The sequence below is a fragment of the Leptonotus elevatus genome, chromosome 11 (genome assembly GCF_054856555.1).
Source record: "Leptonotus elevatus isolate MCC_2025b chromosome 11, RoL_Lele_1.0, whole genome shotgun sequence".
NCBI lineage: Eukaryota > Metazoa > Chordata > Actinopteri > Syngnathiformes > Syngnathidae > Leptonotus > Leptonotus elevatus.
The window spans coordinates 13332210-13350900 of record NC_141249.1 but is presented as its reverse complement, the minus strand read 5'-3'; the positions used below and the strand labels follow the sequence as shown (position 1 = coordinate 13350900).

General features: G+C 38.2%; 1 protein-coding gene across 1 annotated transcript; it reads left to right on the top strand.

Moving 5' to 3' along the window:
* The first annotated feature begins 4932 nt into the window (after positions 1–4932).
* On the top strand, positions 4933–8814 carry LOC147165924 (uncharacterized). The gene is made up of 4 exons (XM_086090043.1): positions 4933–5194; positions 5284–5348; positions 5775–5868; positions 8448–8814. Exons 1-4 carry the CDS (start codon positions 4978–4980, stop codon positions 8456–8458), a joined length of 387 nt encoding a protein of 128 aa, XP_085946169.1. The 5' UTR covers positions 4933–4977; the 3' UTR covers positions 8459–8814.
* Positions 8815–18691: the final 9877 nt, after the last annotated feature.

Here is an 18691-nt window from a genome sequence, read left to right as displayed (position 1 = left end):
CGGACACACTTGTCTTCCCTCTCGCTTTGTTAGAAACCTAATGGCCTGACTCTCTCATCAGGGTCGACACCTACGCAGAGTCTGCTTCCTTCAGGCTTAACTAGGCTTCGGTAGCTTAACACTTGGACGGATCGGTTTAACTACGGTTTGCTGATACAATGGTATCTAATGAAAGTAGCACCATTTTTAAAATACACCTGAAAATTCTAACTATTTTTTGTCATCATATCATCATATCACGCGAGCAGTAAGTACACCTCACTGGACTAAAAAAAGACCCCAGAGCGCTCGTGTTGAACTCAAGGCCAGCACTGTTTTTATGTGATCCGCAAAAGCAACTACTTCTTGTTTCTTGCCAAATGTTTTTTTTTTCATTTTGTCAGAACATCTGCAATAAATAAAAAATATTAACTAATACAATATTACAAGCATGTATTCACCAAATCTATTGTTAACATAAATTGAAAAGTATTAGTGTGCCACAGCTGCCATTATTTTCCATGCCTTCCAATTTAAAATTAAATTCTACATTAAAAATATATAGTGTATAAAAATCAAATAGTATGATGAGGTGATGGCACCATTTTAGCAAAAAGTCATTTATAACTTATTGGCTCACAGTATTAATATAAAATGCTAATGCGCTTGTAAAACATTTATGATTTTTACAGTCATCGCATCCCTCTGAGCAAAACCATAATTATGGTCGTCGACGGAAAAAAGTTTGACACCGCTCCTCCAGGATTACAAGTTGTCATGTCGTGATTGACATTACGAACATCCGGGAATTTCCACATTGCAACCTTTCATTTCCGCGGCGTATTGTATTGCTTTTGCTGGCGACTGACTAGCATACAAACCAGACATGCTGTTAAAGTAGTCAAACGACATTTTATCACATTTTCAAATCAAATTAAAGCGATCTATGTCCTAGCCCAATGCTTTTCAATGAGGAAAAATGCTGCATTCGAATCAAGTGGGAAATTAGATCACCCTCAAAGCGTTCGAGGCAAATGTACAATACAATACAAATGTTCACGTGACACAGCGTGATTTAAAATGACTGCGTTGAGCAAAACAACAAACAATTTATCAGAATCAGCCATCTTTTGTTTACGTTTGCCTCAAATGCTTTGATGGGCGGAACAGGAACACTCTGAGTGGGATAAATCCGACTTCAAAGGCAGCAAAATGCTGCATTCCAGGATAGTCGGATTTTTCCGAGTGCAAACCAGGAAATGTGTACGGGAACGCCCCCTTGAACTCGGAAATTCTGGGGAAAAAAAGACCCCGACTTCACTGACGGACTACAAGTGACGTCACTCTACAATGTGTTTCCTTGTGGAATGTGGAAACACAGACTGTGAATGATAAAACACAAAACTAGATAGCTGTCTTCATTCATAAATATTCGACATAACATAACACAACGTACGTGACAGTATGCCGCTATCTCCTCTGCATGAAATTATACGGTGAAATACTGAACTGTATGGAATGCTTATGAAGTAAGATAAAAACAATAAATTAAGCAAAATTGCGAGAAGCTAAGTTTGCTGGAGGTCAAAATTAGTTTTGAGGACCAAAGCAAAAAACTATTTATCACTATACGCCATTTTGGTTGTTTACTTTTGCCTCGAACCCTTTCAGGTCGGAACTGGGAAAAACCAACTCGGATATATCCGACTTCCAACCATCTTCGAATGCATAAGGCCGCCATTGTGACGTCATTTTGAATTTGTCCGAGATGATCACTGGTAGTTATCTGAATGACTGATCAGAAATCTTGCTTCAATCGTGTTAGCACTTATATCATGTTAGTTTTCTACTTTCTTTATTCCCAGTGGTTTGATAGAAACAAACCTCGTACTGACCGACTGCTTGTGACGGATCTTTTGTTCCTTTTGATAAGAATTAAGATATAGACCGTCATTTAGCTACTCGTGCTAGTTAGCTAGCTAGCTAGCTAGCTAGGCGCTGACTGGTTTGGCAGCTTTGGCAGCATTTAGCTACTCGTGCTAGTTAGCTAGCTAGCTAGCTAGGCGCTGACTGGTTTGGCAGCTTATCACATGGACAAATGGTGAGTGTTATTTTAACTTTTTTTTTTTACATTTTTGTTTTAAGTATAGTCAAAAAAAATTATGATGGCAACAAGTTTTCTTATTAATTAATTCATGTTTCATTTGTCTTAATTTTAGTGTATGACAGACTTATAAAAACATAACATTTATGTAAAAATAGATCTAATGTTGCTTATTGTAATACAGATTAAGCTATTGCTTGTGTTTGTTAAAAACATAGGACCTTGAAAAAAGAATCGCATATTAAATCACAATCATAGTACAAAGGTGGGGTGGGGTGAAATTGTAATTTGTTTATTTGTCAAAATTCTTCCCCCCTTCGCTCACCTAAAGTCAGCTGGAGTAGTCCCCAGCTCACCTGGCTGTGACCCTCGTAACAACCGGTAAAGAACAGCCCTACTAAATGCCTCCAATAAATGTAGCTTTTATGAAGGCAGCTTATTCTGAAATGAGCAATTCACATGACAACGCGCAGCATGTAAATGAGGAGGCCAAAATAAAACACGTTGCAACAGGGGGGGGTGCTCGCCTTGTTCCGTCACCTGCTGCAACCATATGATACTGACTCTCAGCTTCTATATAAACCACTTTTCATCTGCTTTGGTGAGAGCGGATCACACCCGCTCCGTGGTGTGAATGTCAGCATCCTGCCGCGCCGCCATGCAGAAGGCAGCTCAGCCAAATGACAAGCGAGAGGCGGCGCAGTCGGAAACATATTATATCATAAGGAGCTACTTGTCTTTGGCAAATCTTCCCCAGTCAAATCTGCAGCGGGGGAGCCATTGTTGCCCTCCAGCTCCCCTTGCTACGCTCTGACGTTAATGGCGTGCCTCCTTTCACCCCTTTTGTCTGCTTTACTGAATCTAAAGACTCATAACTTCAATGCGTGCTATTTATTAAAAAGGTGCGCGTGAGAACGAGGCGCTTTTTTCCGTCTGTTCAGGAACGCGCGCACACGGTGATCACACAGATTGTTTTATAAGCCTTTGAGGCCACATTTCAGGCTTTCCCTTTGATTCGCGACAAGCTGCTCTTTAAATCTTCACTTTCTTTCGATAACATATGCACTTTGTTAAACATTGTTCAGCTTACCTGGGCATTTTTTGATTAATTAATTGATTGATATGAACATATATTACATTATACAATTTAACCCTGTTCATGCACAAATTATGATCACCTACATCAGGATTTTTCTTTTTTTTACTCAACTGTTTTTATTTGGCTACTGTATCATCACTTTCATTTTTTTTAAGCATACATTGTTGGTGACGTGCATTTGAGCAACTGTTTGAAAGAAAAAAAAAATATTTAAATATGTAAACACTATTGAAAATGTCTGTTTGATTTTTAGCATTGTGTTCACATATTTTTAACATATTTCAAAACTACTACATGTATTGCAAAAATATTTACCCAAAGAAAAATGAACTTTTTACGGAAGAGGATTAGGGCCAGTGAAGAGAGAGAAAAAAAGTTTGACAGGATTTATTCTCAGAATTCTGACATTAACTCTTTTACTGCCAAACGTTACACAAAAAAAACAACCCCGACAGTATTTTCACTCATCTTTCAAGGCAAACAGAATATTGTGTGCTGTGACTACATAAACAAGATTAAAAAAAAAAGAATGTAATCCAACATTTCATTAGAAAAAAAAAAGTATTCTAACATATTCCGTTCTTTAGTACCATTTGAAAATTTGAGTCATTTGAGTGACATCAAGCGAAAAATAGAAAAAAAAATTGTGAAAAGATACATTTCCTGCACAACAGTGCCTTTGATATCAATATTTTTTGTTTAATGATGTCCAAGGTCCAATTTAGTGGACTCATAATCACTCGCCATTTCCTCAAATTACAAAATCAATACTTGTATATTTTAACTAATATATTACTTCTGTCGGCCATCTTGTTGTCGGTCTTTTTTTTTTTTTTTCACTTACAAACGTTGACCACTGGATGGAAATGTATGACAAGACTACACTAGTGTCCACTGGAGTGGCTAATGGCCAACTGTGGCAAAAATATTATTTTATATAGGAGAAAACAATGTTTTAATAGCTGTCCACTGTAGTAACCACTATTTGTGAAAGGGTTAAAAAGAAGAACAAATTACATCTTAGAGTACAGTTGATATGTTCAAAAAGAGGAGGAAGCAAAAACAGTCCTAACCCTAAATAGTTTTATCTTGAAATTGTATATCAATAAGAGCCAATGTGGATTTTTTTTTAGGCCAATGCCAATTTCGATATTTGGGAGCGAAAAAAATTATAATTCTGATATCAAATCATGTCTTTTTTTTTAAACATTTTAAATATGAAACTGGAGTAAATTTTCACACTAATAATGCAGACATATTGAAATTGTGCCTTCTGTGTCATATGAGCGCATCGAGGAAGGATGTAATTCACACAGAATACCTGCAAACATGATACATTTCATATTCTCCCCATGCCCGCGACTTGTATTGAGAATAAGCGGTTCGGAAAATGGAAATGCCCAATACATGAACCTAATAGTCTAGACATATCAACATACATGTTTAGTTTGACAGTAAGCTTCAAACAACTTGAAGCTGCTTTTTTTTTGGAAGATTTCAATGTTCCATCACTAGTTAGCTATTTTTAGAATAGGCCTGTGAGCTACTCATGGTGATCCTATACCTGGTTGGTGACCGCTACTGAATAATTAAATAATTAAATAATTAAATAATTAAATAATTAAATAATTAAATAATTAAATAATTAAATAAATAAATAAATAAATGAATACATAAATAAATAAATAAATAAATAAATAAATATGTTTGATAAGTATGATATGTTGTTGGTTTTTTTTGGGGGGGGACATGCTGTGACAAGAGAAGGCCCCGGAGATGACAAGAACATGTCCAGATGAAGTGCCCTTGTGAAATTGAATCCCAAGCAGCTACAGGCAGCAGGAGTGCTGTTCTGCAACAGCGATTTTCTCCATCCCGCAGTAGGCGTTCCCTCTGGAACAGACCGGAATTCATCTGCAGGTGTTGTCATGTAAATACAACAATGGCAAAGAACGAATCACTGTTATTGCCCGTGTGCAAAAACGCCACCACTTTGGCAAGTTGGAAGGCAGGTAAGAATAAGTTTAGCATGTAGTTGACCTTGGATCATTTTGTTCTTGGCTCACGTGAACAACAACGCTTTGGTCCTTTACAATTACAGGGTCGCCGTGTGTGGGAGTCCAGGCTGCCGCATCAAACCCAAACCAGACAGACTCGGTTGCTCGCGTGAGAGCGTATACATTATTTACACGCCATCTGCTGCTTCGGCTCGCTCGCATCTTTTCTGCTGCATGGCGCACAAAATAGCTCCGTTCATCTCAGCTGCAACTTTTTGCACATGCAAATAAGAACATGGTGCCTGTCAAGAGCGCACGCTGTGTACGCTGCCAAGTAGCACAACCGGGCCCAAAACGGTTTTCACGTACAGTGAGCATCGTGGTTCATTGTTGGCGTTCTTGCTGTGCTTACATTACATGCATTTTTTTTAAATCACATTTGCCATGTCATTTTTATGATATTCCCCTTTTCTTGACAGCAAGAAAGTGAGAACAAGGAATACTTTAAAACGTGTATTTGAATAGGTTCAGGTGTGTTTTAATAAGATGTCAAATACAAAATATTAAATGTTTTTTATTTGCTCTCTCTATATAGCGAGCGCTGGCATGCAGATGGTGCGGGTTCGATTCCCTGCCAGCATCCGAATACCCAGCCACTGCCGGTCCCAAATCTGGATATAAAAATATGGGTGAGTTGTCTCAAAATATCTAGTGTTAAATTTGTGCCAAAAAAATCAAATAAGTGACTCGCTGTCACTGCGGAGGATATGAACTCAACGCCCTTTCCATCACACTCGAAGACATTGGTGGACTGTATTAAAAACTTCCCGTAATAGAACTAAATATTCCATCCTGTTTCAACAAGCCATAGGCGGTGTTGTTTAAAAATGAGTCAATTTGTAGTTTTCACATTCAATCCAGGCTAGTGTTATTGCTCATTGCCGCTAATGATGGCATCAAATGCGTGGCGGCATTGGGCAACAGACAACAGATTGTCGCCCCTAAGCGAGAACAGCGTGATTTGAGAATGCCGGGAATGTGGCATTGGAACGCGGAAACTTCCCAGGAGAGCGCTCTGACAACTTCCTGAATGGGATCCACAGCTTATTAGGCCCATTTGTGTCACCTGCTCAACAGCACTGGCACGGAGGGCCTCCCGAGTGGAATTTAATTCTGTTGGAATAATCTGGGAAAGAGGAAGGAAATTCATCGCGTCATGTCATGTTCAATTGACCATGGCAGGAACCTCAGATATACATATATTTAAATAATATGTATATAAATACAGAGACATAAATATATAATATAGAAAAGCCCGTCTAACGTTAGATACATTGATCCCAAAGTGGAAGCAACTCTCACTTCTTTGCAGTAGAAGATGGAAGTCTTTAGAGAGAAAAAAATTGCAGTCAGCACAACAAAGGCATAAAGTATATTTACTGCAAAACTCATTTGGCAAAGCACTTAAGTAGAGCATAAATCTTCTTTATGGGGGGGCTCTGTTAGTGCAAAGTCACCGCTTGGACCTTAAGTAGCCAAAGTGAGATGTAATCCAGGGCCTGCATCAATCCTGCTCGACTTGTTCCCCAACAGAAATGTGTTCTCTCTGCTCGCGATGACATTTTCTCTCCCTTTCGCCGTCTCGCCTTGCATGTTTGCTTTTGGCGTACGCCTCCATGTCAAGCGCGCTGGCGCTATTTGTCGCTTGGACGCTGATGGCTGTGATAATGGCGGCGGTGACAGTGAGAGGTGCTGTTGTTGGCTGGTGGAAGCAGCAGAGCCCCCCCCCCCCCCCTGCGGCCCCCCCTGCTGTTTGCTCAGGGAGACGCGCGGCAATCCCCCCCTGCAATCATTGCCAAACACTGGCACTGCTTCGAGAGTGTGTATGGCTTGCATGCTATTTCTCAAATTTGTGTTGAATGAGTGTCTGTCATGATCTCATACAATTATTTGGCCCATGCACTACACCTGTAAAAAATTGTAATCGGTTTCTTTTGCAAAGTACTACAAACTGTGCGCGCTATATTTACTCTTCAACTGTTCAAATGACGGCTGTGAAAAAAAGGTCATTAGAACAACAAAGCTTGTCTTGGCCAAAGACGTTTGCCTAAAACTCCATGTCAGTGCACGCGTGAAGATTTTTCACGTCTTCCAGAGTGCGCATGTGTTGTTGTGCGCACGCGAGCGTCGGTAAAGCCAAATATTGTACGAGTGTGAGTGGGTGATTTCAGCTCGGCGAGTCCGCCACCCAACCATCTGTCACCACGGGGCCACCGCGTTCTGAAGCCAATCATCTCCTTCCAACAGCTTCTAGCGTCCTCGCTCCATTTTCCAGCAATGCTGTGTCCCCCGCCAAACGCACACACGCACACACTCGATCGCAACGTCTGCCACATGCCGCTATCAGCAGACGCACTGACTCACACTCGCAAACTTAACTATTGCCTCGGACGTGACTGTTGGTGAAAATGTGTCAGTTCCAGGTTGAAGCTTGTTTTGAAGTCCACGGCGACTCGGATGAACAAGTTAGGTCACGATGCTTAACTCATTCACTGCCATTGACGGCTACTGACGTCAAAAATTCATTAGTTTAACATTTTTTCCACTTTTGTTAACAAGAGTATGAAAACCTTAAATAAAAAAAATTGTACATTTAGAACAGATTAAATTAATTAAAAAAAATTATCACCTGAAATGATTTTTAAAAAAAAGAGAGAGAAAAGATTAGGCGGATACATTTTTCAACTGTATGACTTCACGAGTTAACTTGTGATTAATCACAAATTTGATATCTGTTCTTAATGTACAATACAAAATTCTGGGTTTTAATACTCTTGTTAACAAAAGTGTAAAAAAAAAAAAATTTAACTAATAGAAATAGGTAAAATTAATATTTGACGTCTATAATCGTCAATGGCAGTGAATGAGTTAAGAGCACTCTATTGTGACACCTGGACTATTTCTTATTCTTTTTTCTGACACACCTGGACTATTTCAAATAACTACCACTGTCTACTTCTGGAAGTTGACGTTTTTGATTGTCATTTGTACATATTGGTAATGGTAAAGTCGTTTGAACGACTTGTTAAAGTCTGCAAACGTGTTGATAAAGATGTTCAAAGGGATTGGTCAAACGCAAGCCAAATGCTAAAACCATTGTTACCGATAATGCCACAACTGCGCATGTGCAAGTCTGTGGAATTATGTATGAAAAAAATGTTGTCACGCTCCTGCTCTCAGTCCTGTTGTGTGTCTGGTATTTTTCCAGTGAGCGAGTGAGGGGGCGTGTCCCACTAGCGCCGCACCTGAAGCACATCAATGATCAAGGACTTTAGCAACTGCATCGGGTGCCAGAAGATTCATCTTGCTCGTTCTTGTGCCAAGTGCTTTGCCTAGCCCTTTAATAGCGCATGTGCCCTTGTTAGTTACTACAGTCTTTACATGTGTAAGCAGCGTTTAGTTTTTTGTTTTTTTGTAGTTTCGAGTGTCTTGCTTTTTGTGTACCTGAGTAGTAGTCCCTCCCTTGCTCGTTTTATTCTAGCAAGTGATTTTTAGTTGGGGTTTTTTCGTTTTTTCCCTTGCGTTTTTGGTTTGTTTGAATTTTTCTTCCTGGCTGGTTGCCAGCGCCTTTTGTTGTTATTTATTTAATATATTTTTCTGTAATAAACACATTTTTTGTACCCCCTCTCCTCGTCTACGCTTGTGCGATCAAACCTAGCGGTACTCCGGAACATAACAAATGTAACGTTTTTAACTTTTAGCCTGTGTTTTACCAATACATTCCAACTACTTAATATGTTCGAAGTACTTTCTTACACTCTAAAAACAGTTGGGTCAAAACTAACCCAATTATGGATCAAAAATGGACCGATCCACTTTATGGGTCAATTTAACCCAAATTTCTGGGTTTTATAAAAAATTACCCAATTTTTGGACCCAAATAAAGGAACTGACCAATATTTATGAGTTGTTTTACACTAAAAGACCCATTTATTGACTCAAAGTTGGGTTATTTTTGACCCAATTGTTTTTAGAGTGTAATTTCTTACATTTGAACATTGCCCAGTCAAATCTTTACTCCACATTGTCAGTTTCACGCTTACAAACAATAACTTGGAATATCATGCACTCTAAAAACAGTCGGGTCAAAAGTAACCCAATTATGGATCAAAAATGGACCGATCCACTTTAGGGGTCAATTTGACTCAACTTTGAGTCGAAAAAAACGGGTCTTTCAGCGTAAAACAACTCATAAATAATGGTCAGATCCTTTACTTGGGTCAAAAAATTGGGTCATTTTGTCTAAAACAACCCAGAAAGGTGGGTCAAATTGACCCCTAAAGTGGCTCGTCCATTTTTTTTTTTTTATATACATAATGGGGATACTTTTGACCCAAAAGTTTTTCGAGTGACCCAACTTTGAGTAAAAAAAATGGGTCTTTCAGCGTAAAACAACTCATAATTATTGGTCAGATCCTTTACTTGGGTCAAAAAATTGGGTAATTTTGTTTAAAACAACCCAAAAAGTTCGGTCAAATTGATTCAAGTAGAGGATCGGTCCCTTTCTGACCCATAGTAGGGTTATTCTTGACCCAACTGTTTTTAGAGTGTAGGAAAGTTCAAGTGAAACTCTTATATTGTACAGATACATTAAACCGCATTATACCTTAAAAATGGCACATTTCTATGTAATTTCTGTATTTAAAAAAATACTTTTTGATTTGTATAATATTTCTCAACTCATTCTGTGCAAGCTATTTTCAGACCCTCCGTTTCCCTAGCACTTGAAAAAAAAATTAATGTCTGGTCTCTGAAAAAACATAAATTCGTCTTTAGCATTGAATCAGCTTTGTTTGCTTTGTTAGCACAAAACCTTCAGACGTCTGCTAGCAAAAAACAACAACAAAAAACAGACATTAATGGTGGAGAAAGTTTTGAGAATATTTATCTTGGTTGCGTTTTTACATTTCATCAGGGGTTAGTAAAAGTATTTTAATCCAACTGAAATGGACAAAACTATCTTTTTTTGTAAACCACTTCTCATACCCCAAAAAATACAAGTGCTTTACATAGTTTAAAAACAAATCCCCAGCCCACCGCCCCCACAATACCGTCCCATAAAAAAATGAACTACTGTTATTCAAAATTGCTTGATAAGATTAAGGTAAACTACAGCCTAAGACACCCCTGCTCGATATAACTTTAGTTATAGAATGTTAGTTTTTAATTTTGCATCGCTTCCTGATGTCATATTCTCTCCACTTTGAGAAACCAGCAGTTTTAAATAATGCAGCCATTTCACCTCATAGTATGAGATCATATGGAAGACCTTGCTTTGAAGGATTCCACACACACAGATGTGAACAGTCTCGTGTGAGCAGCCTGTCATCTCATAAATAGTTCAATCTTCTCCTGAAAAATAGATCTCGCCCTGCCTGTCACGGCATCTATTCACGCACCAGATATAGGTAGTGAGGGAGCGTTAGGCCAGCCATGTGCTGTTAGCGGGATCTCTACCTGTGCTCTCGTTGCAATATCCTGTACAGTGGGATTTCTTGGCTGCCTAACATTGCATCCAGTTTTTGTTTTTGTTTTTGTTTTTGTATGCATTTTGGATTCAGAGATGGGAAATCCAGGTGCAGAAAGTACAAACTCTGCCACAGTTTGGCTTTAGCCCCTCGTGCTAGCTAGCTGTTCCCTAGCAGATAAACAAGCACCCGGGGAGCTAGCTAGGGAGCTAGCTAGCTAGCGCCTGGGGCTAAAGCCAAACTATAGCAGGGTTTTTACTTTCTGGACCTAGATTTGCCACTTCTGTTTAGATTGCACTGGGTAATTTATATTTCTGATGGAGTAGGATCAATTTCTTACTCCTTTTCAGACTGGCAGTTGGGGTTGAACTGATTAGTTGACGAGGCGACTTTACTTCCCTGCTTCAACCTTGAAGGCAACTAATCATGTTTGTCGCATGTCCATGTGGGTCAGAGAATATGAATATAGACTGGTTGTGGATGAGAACAGCAGTTAGCCTCGCTAGCTTACGCTGCTTGTTTTTGTTTGCGTTAGGTCTGACAGCTGTTTTTTTTTTAATTGGGCGCAGAATTCAAAACTGATCAGTTTTTCTCTATCGTGTGAAGTTTTTGAACTATCAATCCCTGTTTTCCTCCAAAAAAATATATATATAATTATGCGGTACTTGATAGATATGTAATTGTTTTGTAAAAATAAAAATAAAAAATCTAAAATTGACATACAACGAAATATGAAAACACTATTATGTTTTTAAGAAGAATATGGCTACTAACTCTTAATTTCCACTATGCTAGCTTTTTTTTTGCAGATATTGATAGTTCTGACCTAGCTGTAGATGAGTCCATATAATCAGCTTTCCTTACTACAGTCTTACTACAGCGAATCGGTGGAATTTTACCTGGTAAGCTGTGGAGAAAAAATCTTGACATGCTAGGAAAAGAAACTGACTCCAATTTTGGAATCAGCTTTCCAATTTTAGTTTTAATCAGCATGAAAATGTAACAAAAAAATCTTCTTCTTTTTTTCTCCCAAATTGCTCCACAGTTTAATCATACTGGCGGGACCACAGGACTGATGGCGAGAAAAGAGGGCAACAGAGCAAAATGAAGATTGAAAAAGGTTAGGATCCATTGTACAGTGTTGACCGTTTTCAACTTTGTCTTTCGTCGCATTATAACCGAGAACAAAACAATCATGTTGTTTCAGCATGGAATATTTACAGTATATTGTTGCTTTTTCATTTCCTGATTATTTTTTTTACTGCTCAATCAATCAATCAATCAATAGATGAGATATTTCTGTGAGCACGAATGACCACATGCGGTATGATTCCTACTAATGACAAATATGACCATTAGTGCTTATTACGTTTCATTGGAAGAGGCCCAACTTGTCCACTCCTTTTACGGCAGGTTAATTAGAATCCAACCGAGTAGTGCACTTCACCGATGGAGCACACTAAAATCTTTGACCCACCTGATTTGCACTGTGTGTCCACTAACAGTATAATGGGCTAAGAGTGCCAACCTACTCATCTACTGTAAGTGCTGCCCATTAAAAGTAGAGAGAGCATATCTAAGTCAATGTGATCTGTGAAAGACATAACAGACACTCTGAATTTTTGCTTCGTTCGCGACATGGCACTTTAGCAGGTGTAGTAGTGGTAATTGATTTTTTAGAAAGCGCATCAAACCTTCAGTACGTGAAGGTTCTTTTTCCTTTCATGCTAAAATAGGATGTGCTTTGTAGGGGAAAAGTTGCTTTTAAATCATCTGATTTATCGTGGTGTTTTTTTTCGATGGGGCACCAACCACTACATACCAGGAAAATGACACCAATGGAATTGAATATTTTGAAACAAAATTATTCCAATTTGATGGGCTCTTACTAGCTAATCATATGCCATTTTACTTCCATAACATGTTCAGTTCAGCAGTTTAAAAATATTGACATACTAGCAATAAAGCAATCTAACACATTATGATGTGAGTCAGAAAAGGAGTTCATACAAAATTGTAACAGTTGTAGTCATTGTAATGGTGCAATGGTCAGTTACATATTTAATATTTAATATGTTGAAGTGACGCGCAAGAAAAGTTGGGCAGTGCTAATCTATTGAACGCCAGATAACACCCCTTACCTCCCTATTTTTTATTTTTATTTTTTAAATTATTTGTTGTTGTCCTCTAAAAATGTGTTCAGTCATTGTGTTTGTAACTATTTTAATTCATTAGATACTGTGGGCTAACGTATCAAACTTCCGTTTAAGAGTTGAATAAAGCCTAAAATAAAGTCTACTATAATAATAATAATAATAATTATAAAGAACTAAATTACGAAACAGATATAAATTAAAGTCCTCTACTCAAATGTTGATGAGTCGCATCAACAGCAATGGAACAAAAACCAGGAAGTTGCACCCTACCAAAATACATTTCAAAATAACAAACCTTTTTCCCCACAGTGCCATCTGCTGGATCTGATGGGCTACTGTGTTATATGCCCCCTAATGCAAATTCCCCACTGCAACTTGGTCTCAATGTAGCGTGAGTGAGTGTTATCATGAAGTAACTTCCCAGCTCAGCAAAACATTCTTACACCGCGGTGCAGCTTCGCTTGTGCACGCACACGGCATGCTGAGGTGTGAAAACGTGGCGGCGGTAGCGGGCGGCGTCCTCCGTCAGCACCGCCGGAGCTCTTCGGCAGTCGGCTTGGACACCTCAGCTTGTGTCATCTGACTTGTATTGAACGGCTGTGTGATTCACTGACCTTCTGACTGCCTCATGCCTTGCTAATGTAATCTAGTGCCGCTGCTAGCGCTGGCTCATGAGTCATGACGCTCCCTTCCCAATGTTTTTGCTTTGCTTTACCAAAGTGTAAGCACAATCGCAGACGTAGGCTAGCCGGATTTGTAGCCATTAGGGTGAGCTAGCCAGATGTAAAATGTTATTGTTGTCTATTTCCACTTTTTTTCCAGACCTATACCAGAACGAGTACTCAACTCTTGAGAAGTCATCGATACTGATGCTAAGTATCAATACATTAGTATTTTTTTTTATATATACTATACAATTATTCCCCAAAAGACAAAGACAGATCATTTTAAAGAAAGACCTATATATCCCAATATAGCATTTTTTTCCTTAAAAAAAAATAAAGAGTGAAATGAATGGCAATTTTCTATTCTTCAAATTTTGAATTTCTAGTTACTGATCATAAAATGAGGTCAGCCATCGCGAGTACTGATACTTTGAAATAAGGCTGATACCTAGTATCGGTACTCGCCCATGCCTAACCATGAATATATTAATAGTATTGGAATCATGAAACTAGAGGTATTTATATTATTTCAGTTATTATAAATGCATCAACAAACAAAACTATCCAGTCAATTCCGTTTTAATAAGAGTATGTAATATAGTCCTAATAAAAATAATGACTTAAAGAACAGCTTGAACATTTTATTCAACAAAAAAAGTGAACTAAAGATAGCGAAAAGCTGTAGAGGGATACGTTGTTTCTTAGTACGCAAGATGGTGTCATAAAAGAGGAACTTAAGGGAAAATGGGAATTAAGATGCATGTGATTTGGGGTGATAGAATGATTCTTTCTTTCTCTCTCTCTCTCTCTCATACGCACACACACTCGCGCACACACATGTAGGTAAATTCAGCGTGACCGTAGTGGATTTACATTCAGAATAAAAATGCACATAAACACACCTAAGCAGTGAGGATTTTGTATGCATGGTTGCGCTTCCCTTAGCTGTGGCCACGGTTGCTAGGCTACCAGTCATTCCAGTTGTTGGAGGGGACCTGACATTAGGGAGAGCAAATTGACCACAGGAGGCTTTAATCTGCCATGAAACAGCAGCTGGCACAAACACGCGCACACACACACACACGTGCCATTTGAACTTTATTTCAACATTTATTCTTCACACATTATTTCATATAATCTTCGCTGGCCAATTTTGGACACTTTCCTGGCATGATTACGTTCATTTCGTATGTGTGGACATGCTTTCTTGTGCGTATTTAATCATCTTTGTGTATGGGCATTGGAAAGAAAATCCTTATATATAAATATATATATATATATATATATAAGGAGCTAGGCATTTCTCTCTATTCATTTTACTTCATTTCAGTGTTTTGGTCCTTCTCCATCATAACTTTTTAAGGATATATTCTCCATCGAGGGTATGATTCCATGTTGTGGTTGCATCATAGACAAGAAGTGAAATCAGCACTACATACTTTGAAAGTAACAAATATGACAACAGAAAAATGTACATATTATATTGTGTGAGCTCTTTTATGCTCTCATGCCACTTAGATCATGTGTTTGTTACAATTACCATGCATTTGACTATTTACTGAATTATGACGTGGCTGTCTTCAATGAACCTGCAACACTATCTGATCACATAGTCAGGCCGGTTCTGCTTTATGAGCAGTAACCCATTCACCCCAGGGGTCTATCAATCCTAATGCATCTATTAAAGTCTGCCCGAGACATTATTATGATTAGTCACTCGGGGGGGGGGGGGGGGGGGGGTCTGAGGCTGGAACAGCACAAAATCTGAATATAAAATGGGAAACATTGACATGTTAATCTTGTGTCGGTGTTCGTTAATCACAGCTAATCTTCATAAATGTGATATTAATCAGAGTCATGTGTCCTTTTTTTTTGGATGTCCTCACCTTGTTTTTGAACAGCAGATGATAAGAGTTGACATCATTAAATGGTGATTCCTGAGAGGCTGTCCTTATTGTTGCCATCATGCAAAAAAAAAAAAAAAATCCATAACATTCATATTCATTAGTGTTGGGGATGTATTTTTTAGATGAATGGGGGGGGGGGGCATTCAGCATGCTGAGACCAAAAGCCATTGCTGCAAACAGAACTGATATTGCCTTCAAATAGCAGTTTACCTTTTTATTGTGTACAATATTTTTCACCTATTTTAATGTTGCCATTTTTTTTTTTTTTTAGGAATCACTTCCAAAATATCATCCATGATTGGCCTTTCACCTGGAGGATGATAGCTGGACTAACAACCCCACCCAGTGGTCAGGTGAGTCACTTCCATATGTGGAAACCTTCCTCTGTCTCATTTACTCCTGAAGCTACAGCAGCAACAATCCAATGTAATTAATGTCCCTTCATTAGCAAACTGGAAATTGACTTAAAGAGCTTTGAGCAAGCTATTATGGTATTGATTAATAGGTAGATGGCATTTGGGTGTGAAAAAAATACGAATAATTTTGGTGTCATCCTGATAAACATGTTAACTGTATATCACAGTGTTTTTTTTTGTGTGCCGATCTTTTAGGGTGTTGATAATCCAGCCCAAAAGCATAATTACAGTTGTGCTATTCTTCCAAACATTATTGTCATATTTCTATTAAATCTTTCACAAGAGCACATTAGTTTCTAATATAACCTCATTTATTAATTTTCTAACATGCATAATACATTGCTTACATGCTTATGTGAATTATTAATTGGGTTGGTTCAGTCCACGCAATTGTTCATGGATGAATGGTTGGACATCTTTTGTGATTTATAGTGTGTTAAGGAAATGGTAATGCATCACAGCAAGAAACACAGCGACTTCACAAATCGAGTGCCTCATTTCGGATCGTTTCATACACCAGTGGTAGGGTAATAATTCAAGTAGCTGGCGTTGGATAACTCCCATCAACCCAGGCTGTTGTCGTCTTTGGGGGAAATGACAGGGGTCACAAACTTTACCTTGTGACACATGTGACGCCCCCCCCCCAAAAAATCACACTAAAAATTCCCCCTGAATCACATTTTCTTGTAAGAATGTATATTTGACATGTTTTCCTTTATTATATTTTTCTGCTTGTTATGCGTGCTTAATGTGCAAAAAAAGACTTTCCCTTCTTCAGTTCGTAGTAAATTTGGGTCCTGTGAAGAGACCGAAAGTCCAACTTCGGCTTGAAAAAAAACTGATCCAAACCATCACCTGCGCAAAGATGTAAACGGAATATTTTATCACAGACGGTCAAGTGACTGCGCAGTGAGTGTCTGAGTATTTAAGAACATGGCTGTTTAAATCACTAGCAACCAAAGTGAAATTCCTGGAGCTGAAGCCCGTGATATAATTCCTCATCAACTCTGATCAGTACTTCCCTTTTCCTAATAACCACAAGCCATCAGTGTCTCCACGCCGTCATACAACACGACGCCGCATGTCAACATGCACAACAGGCCGCCAAAAGGCAATCATACCGACCACAGAGCAGCAGAATCCAACGCGGGGGATCATGCGGCTCTATAAAGTGCTGTTCATGAAAAGACTGTCAAAGAGAGGAGATGAGAAACAATGATGAATGTTCACTGAGGAGACAAGATAAGCGCCGGGGGCGTGCAGAGATCTTTGGAGGTTCCAGGTGCTCAAATTAAAAAGGGGGAACATGAAACGAGAGTTAAAAACACCTTAAAGAAACATGCTTCACTATATAAGTTACAACTTTTACTGTTTTGAAAATATTATTATTGAATTGAATTTTGAAAGTACTCTACAGTATTCAAAAGTTAGACACTTTCCATATGACTTAATAAGAATGAAAAAAAAAAACATTTTATTAGACAAAAGACACATTTGAAATCTTCCAAATTAAGTTATGTGATTTTTCAAAGATGCACCCTTTCTATGGAATGATCAAGACTTAAAAAAACATTTTTAAAAGATTCTATGTAGGGATGGGCGAGTACTGATGCCACGTATTGGTATTGGTGCCAATAACAGCCTTATTTTAAGGTGTCGGTACCCGTGACGCCCTCTTGTGGCTGTTTTTTGAACAGGAACTAGAAATTTGAAATTAGAGGAATAGAAAATTTCAATTATTTTTTTATGAAAAATACTATATTGAATATAAAGGTCTTTATTTAAAACTATCTGTCATTTTTGGGGGTAACTTTATATAATAGTGGTACCGGTATTTAGTATCGGTGTCGGTGACTACTCAATAGTTGGGTATCGGTATCTTTCTGAAAAAAATGGTATCGAACATCCCTAATTCTATTTATCCAACACTGTTTGTAAAATTTATTTAGTACAGATTGAAAAAAAGTTGAACTTGAACACCTTAAATGGGAAATAAAAGGAATTTATAAATATATTTTAAAATTAAAGACACTTCATGTAGCTAACAAATATTTCAAATATCAATAATCACTTTGCATAGGAATGAATAAGAATTGCATTGTTTAAAAATAAAACTTTTTTAAATTGGAAAATTATGAAAATATCAATGGTAATTAATCAGATTTAAATAAATAATACATTTCATCTAGCAAAGAAATATTTGGACTATTCAAACTACATGAACTTTTTTTTCATGAATGGAACAAAACAACATCAGTGCTGAACAAAATAAATGTACCCTTTCGTGCCCTGGAGTTTTTGTAAATTCCAAGTTTATTCCTGTAAATTCCTATATATTTTCCTACAACTACATAGAAATACTACCTTGCACCTTTTGAGAATTCTATTAATTTTGCAACCTGCAGCACTGCTCCATGTTGATCGCACCCTTTGTTGAGCTTCTGTCGCATCAGAAATCTTGATCTTTGAACAGAAGTCGTTTAAAATGAAGCTCACAAGCTCACTTTGTCGTCATTGTGTGTCGCATCCACATAATATCAGCACGTTTCAGTTTGAAAGAAAGAAACTGTGAGCTGTTGGGGTGAAATGAAACCGGATGACTCACCCGACAGCTTTTGTATACAAGCTCCCAGCACCTTCACAAACCCAATTTGCCTGCTAATTAATCCGTTTACACACTCCCACTTAAGGACGGCTGCCATGTCGATGACATGTTCCTGGCTTGGCTACCATAACATGTTTACAGTCACAAATGACACGTGGACAGTTAACGTCTATATTACGTTACTAGCAGGGCATTAGCGTATATCTGCAGCTTTTGCTTACAATGTCTGCGGCGT

Excerpts from the sequence above, each read along its gene's own strand:
- LOC147165924 (XM_086090043.1), top strand. The coding sequence starts at position 4,978 with ATGAAGTGCCCTTGTGAAATTGAATCCCAAGCAGCTACAGGCAGCAGG. Across the intron at positions 5,195-5,283 it reads TTTGGCAAGTTGGAAGGCAG|GGTCGCCGTGTGTGGGAGTC; the intron begins GTAAGAATAAGT and ends TTACAATTACAG. Across the intron at positions 5,349-5,774 it reads AGACAGACTCGGTTGCTCGC|CGAGCGCTGGCATGCAGATG; the intron begins GTGAGAGCGTAT and ends CTCTCTATATAG.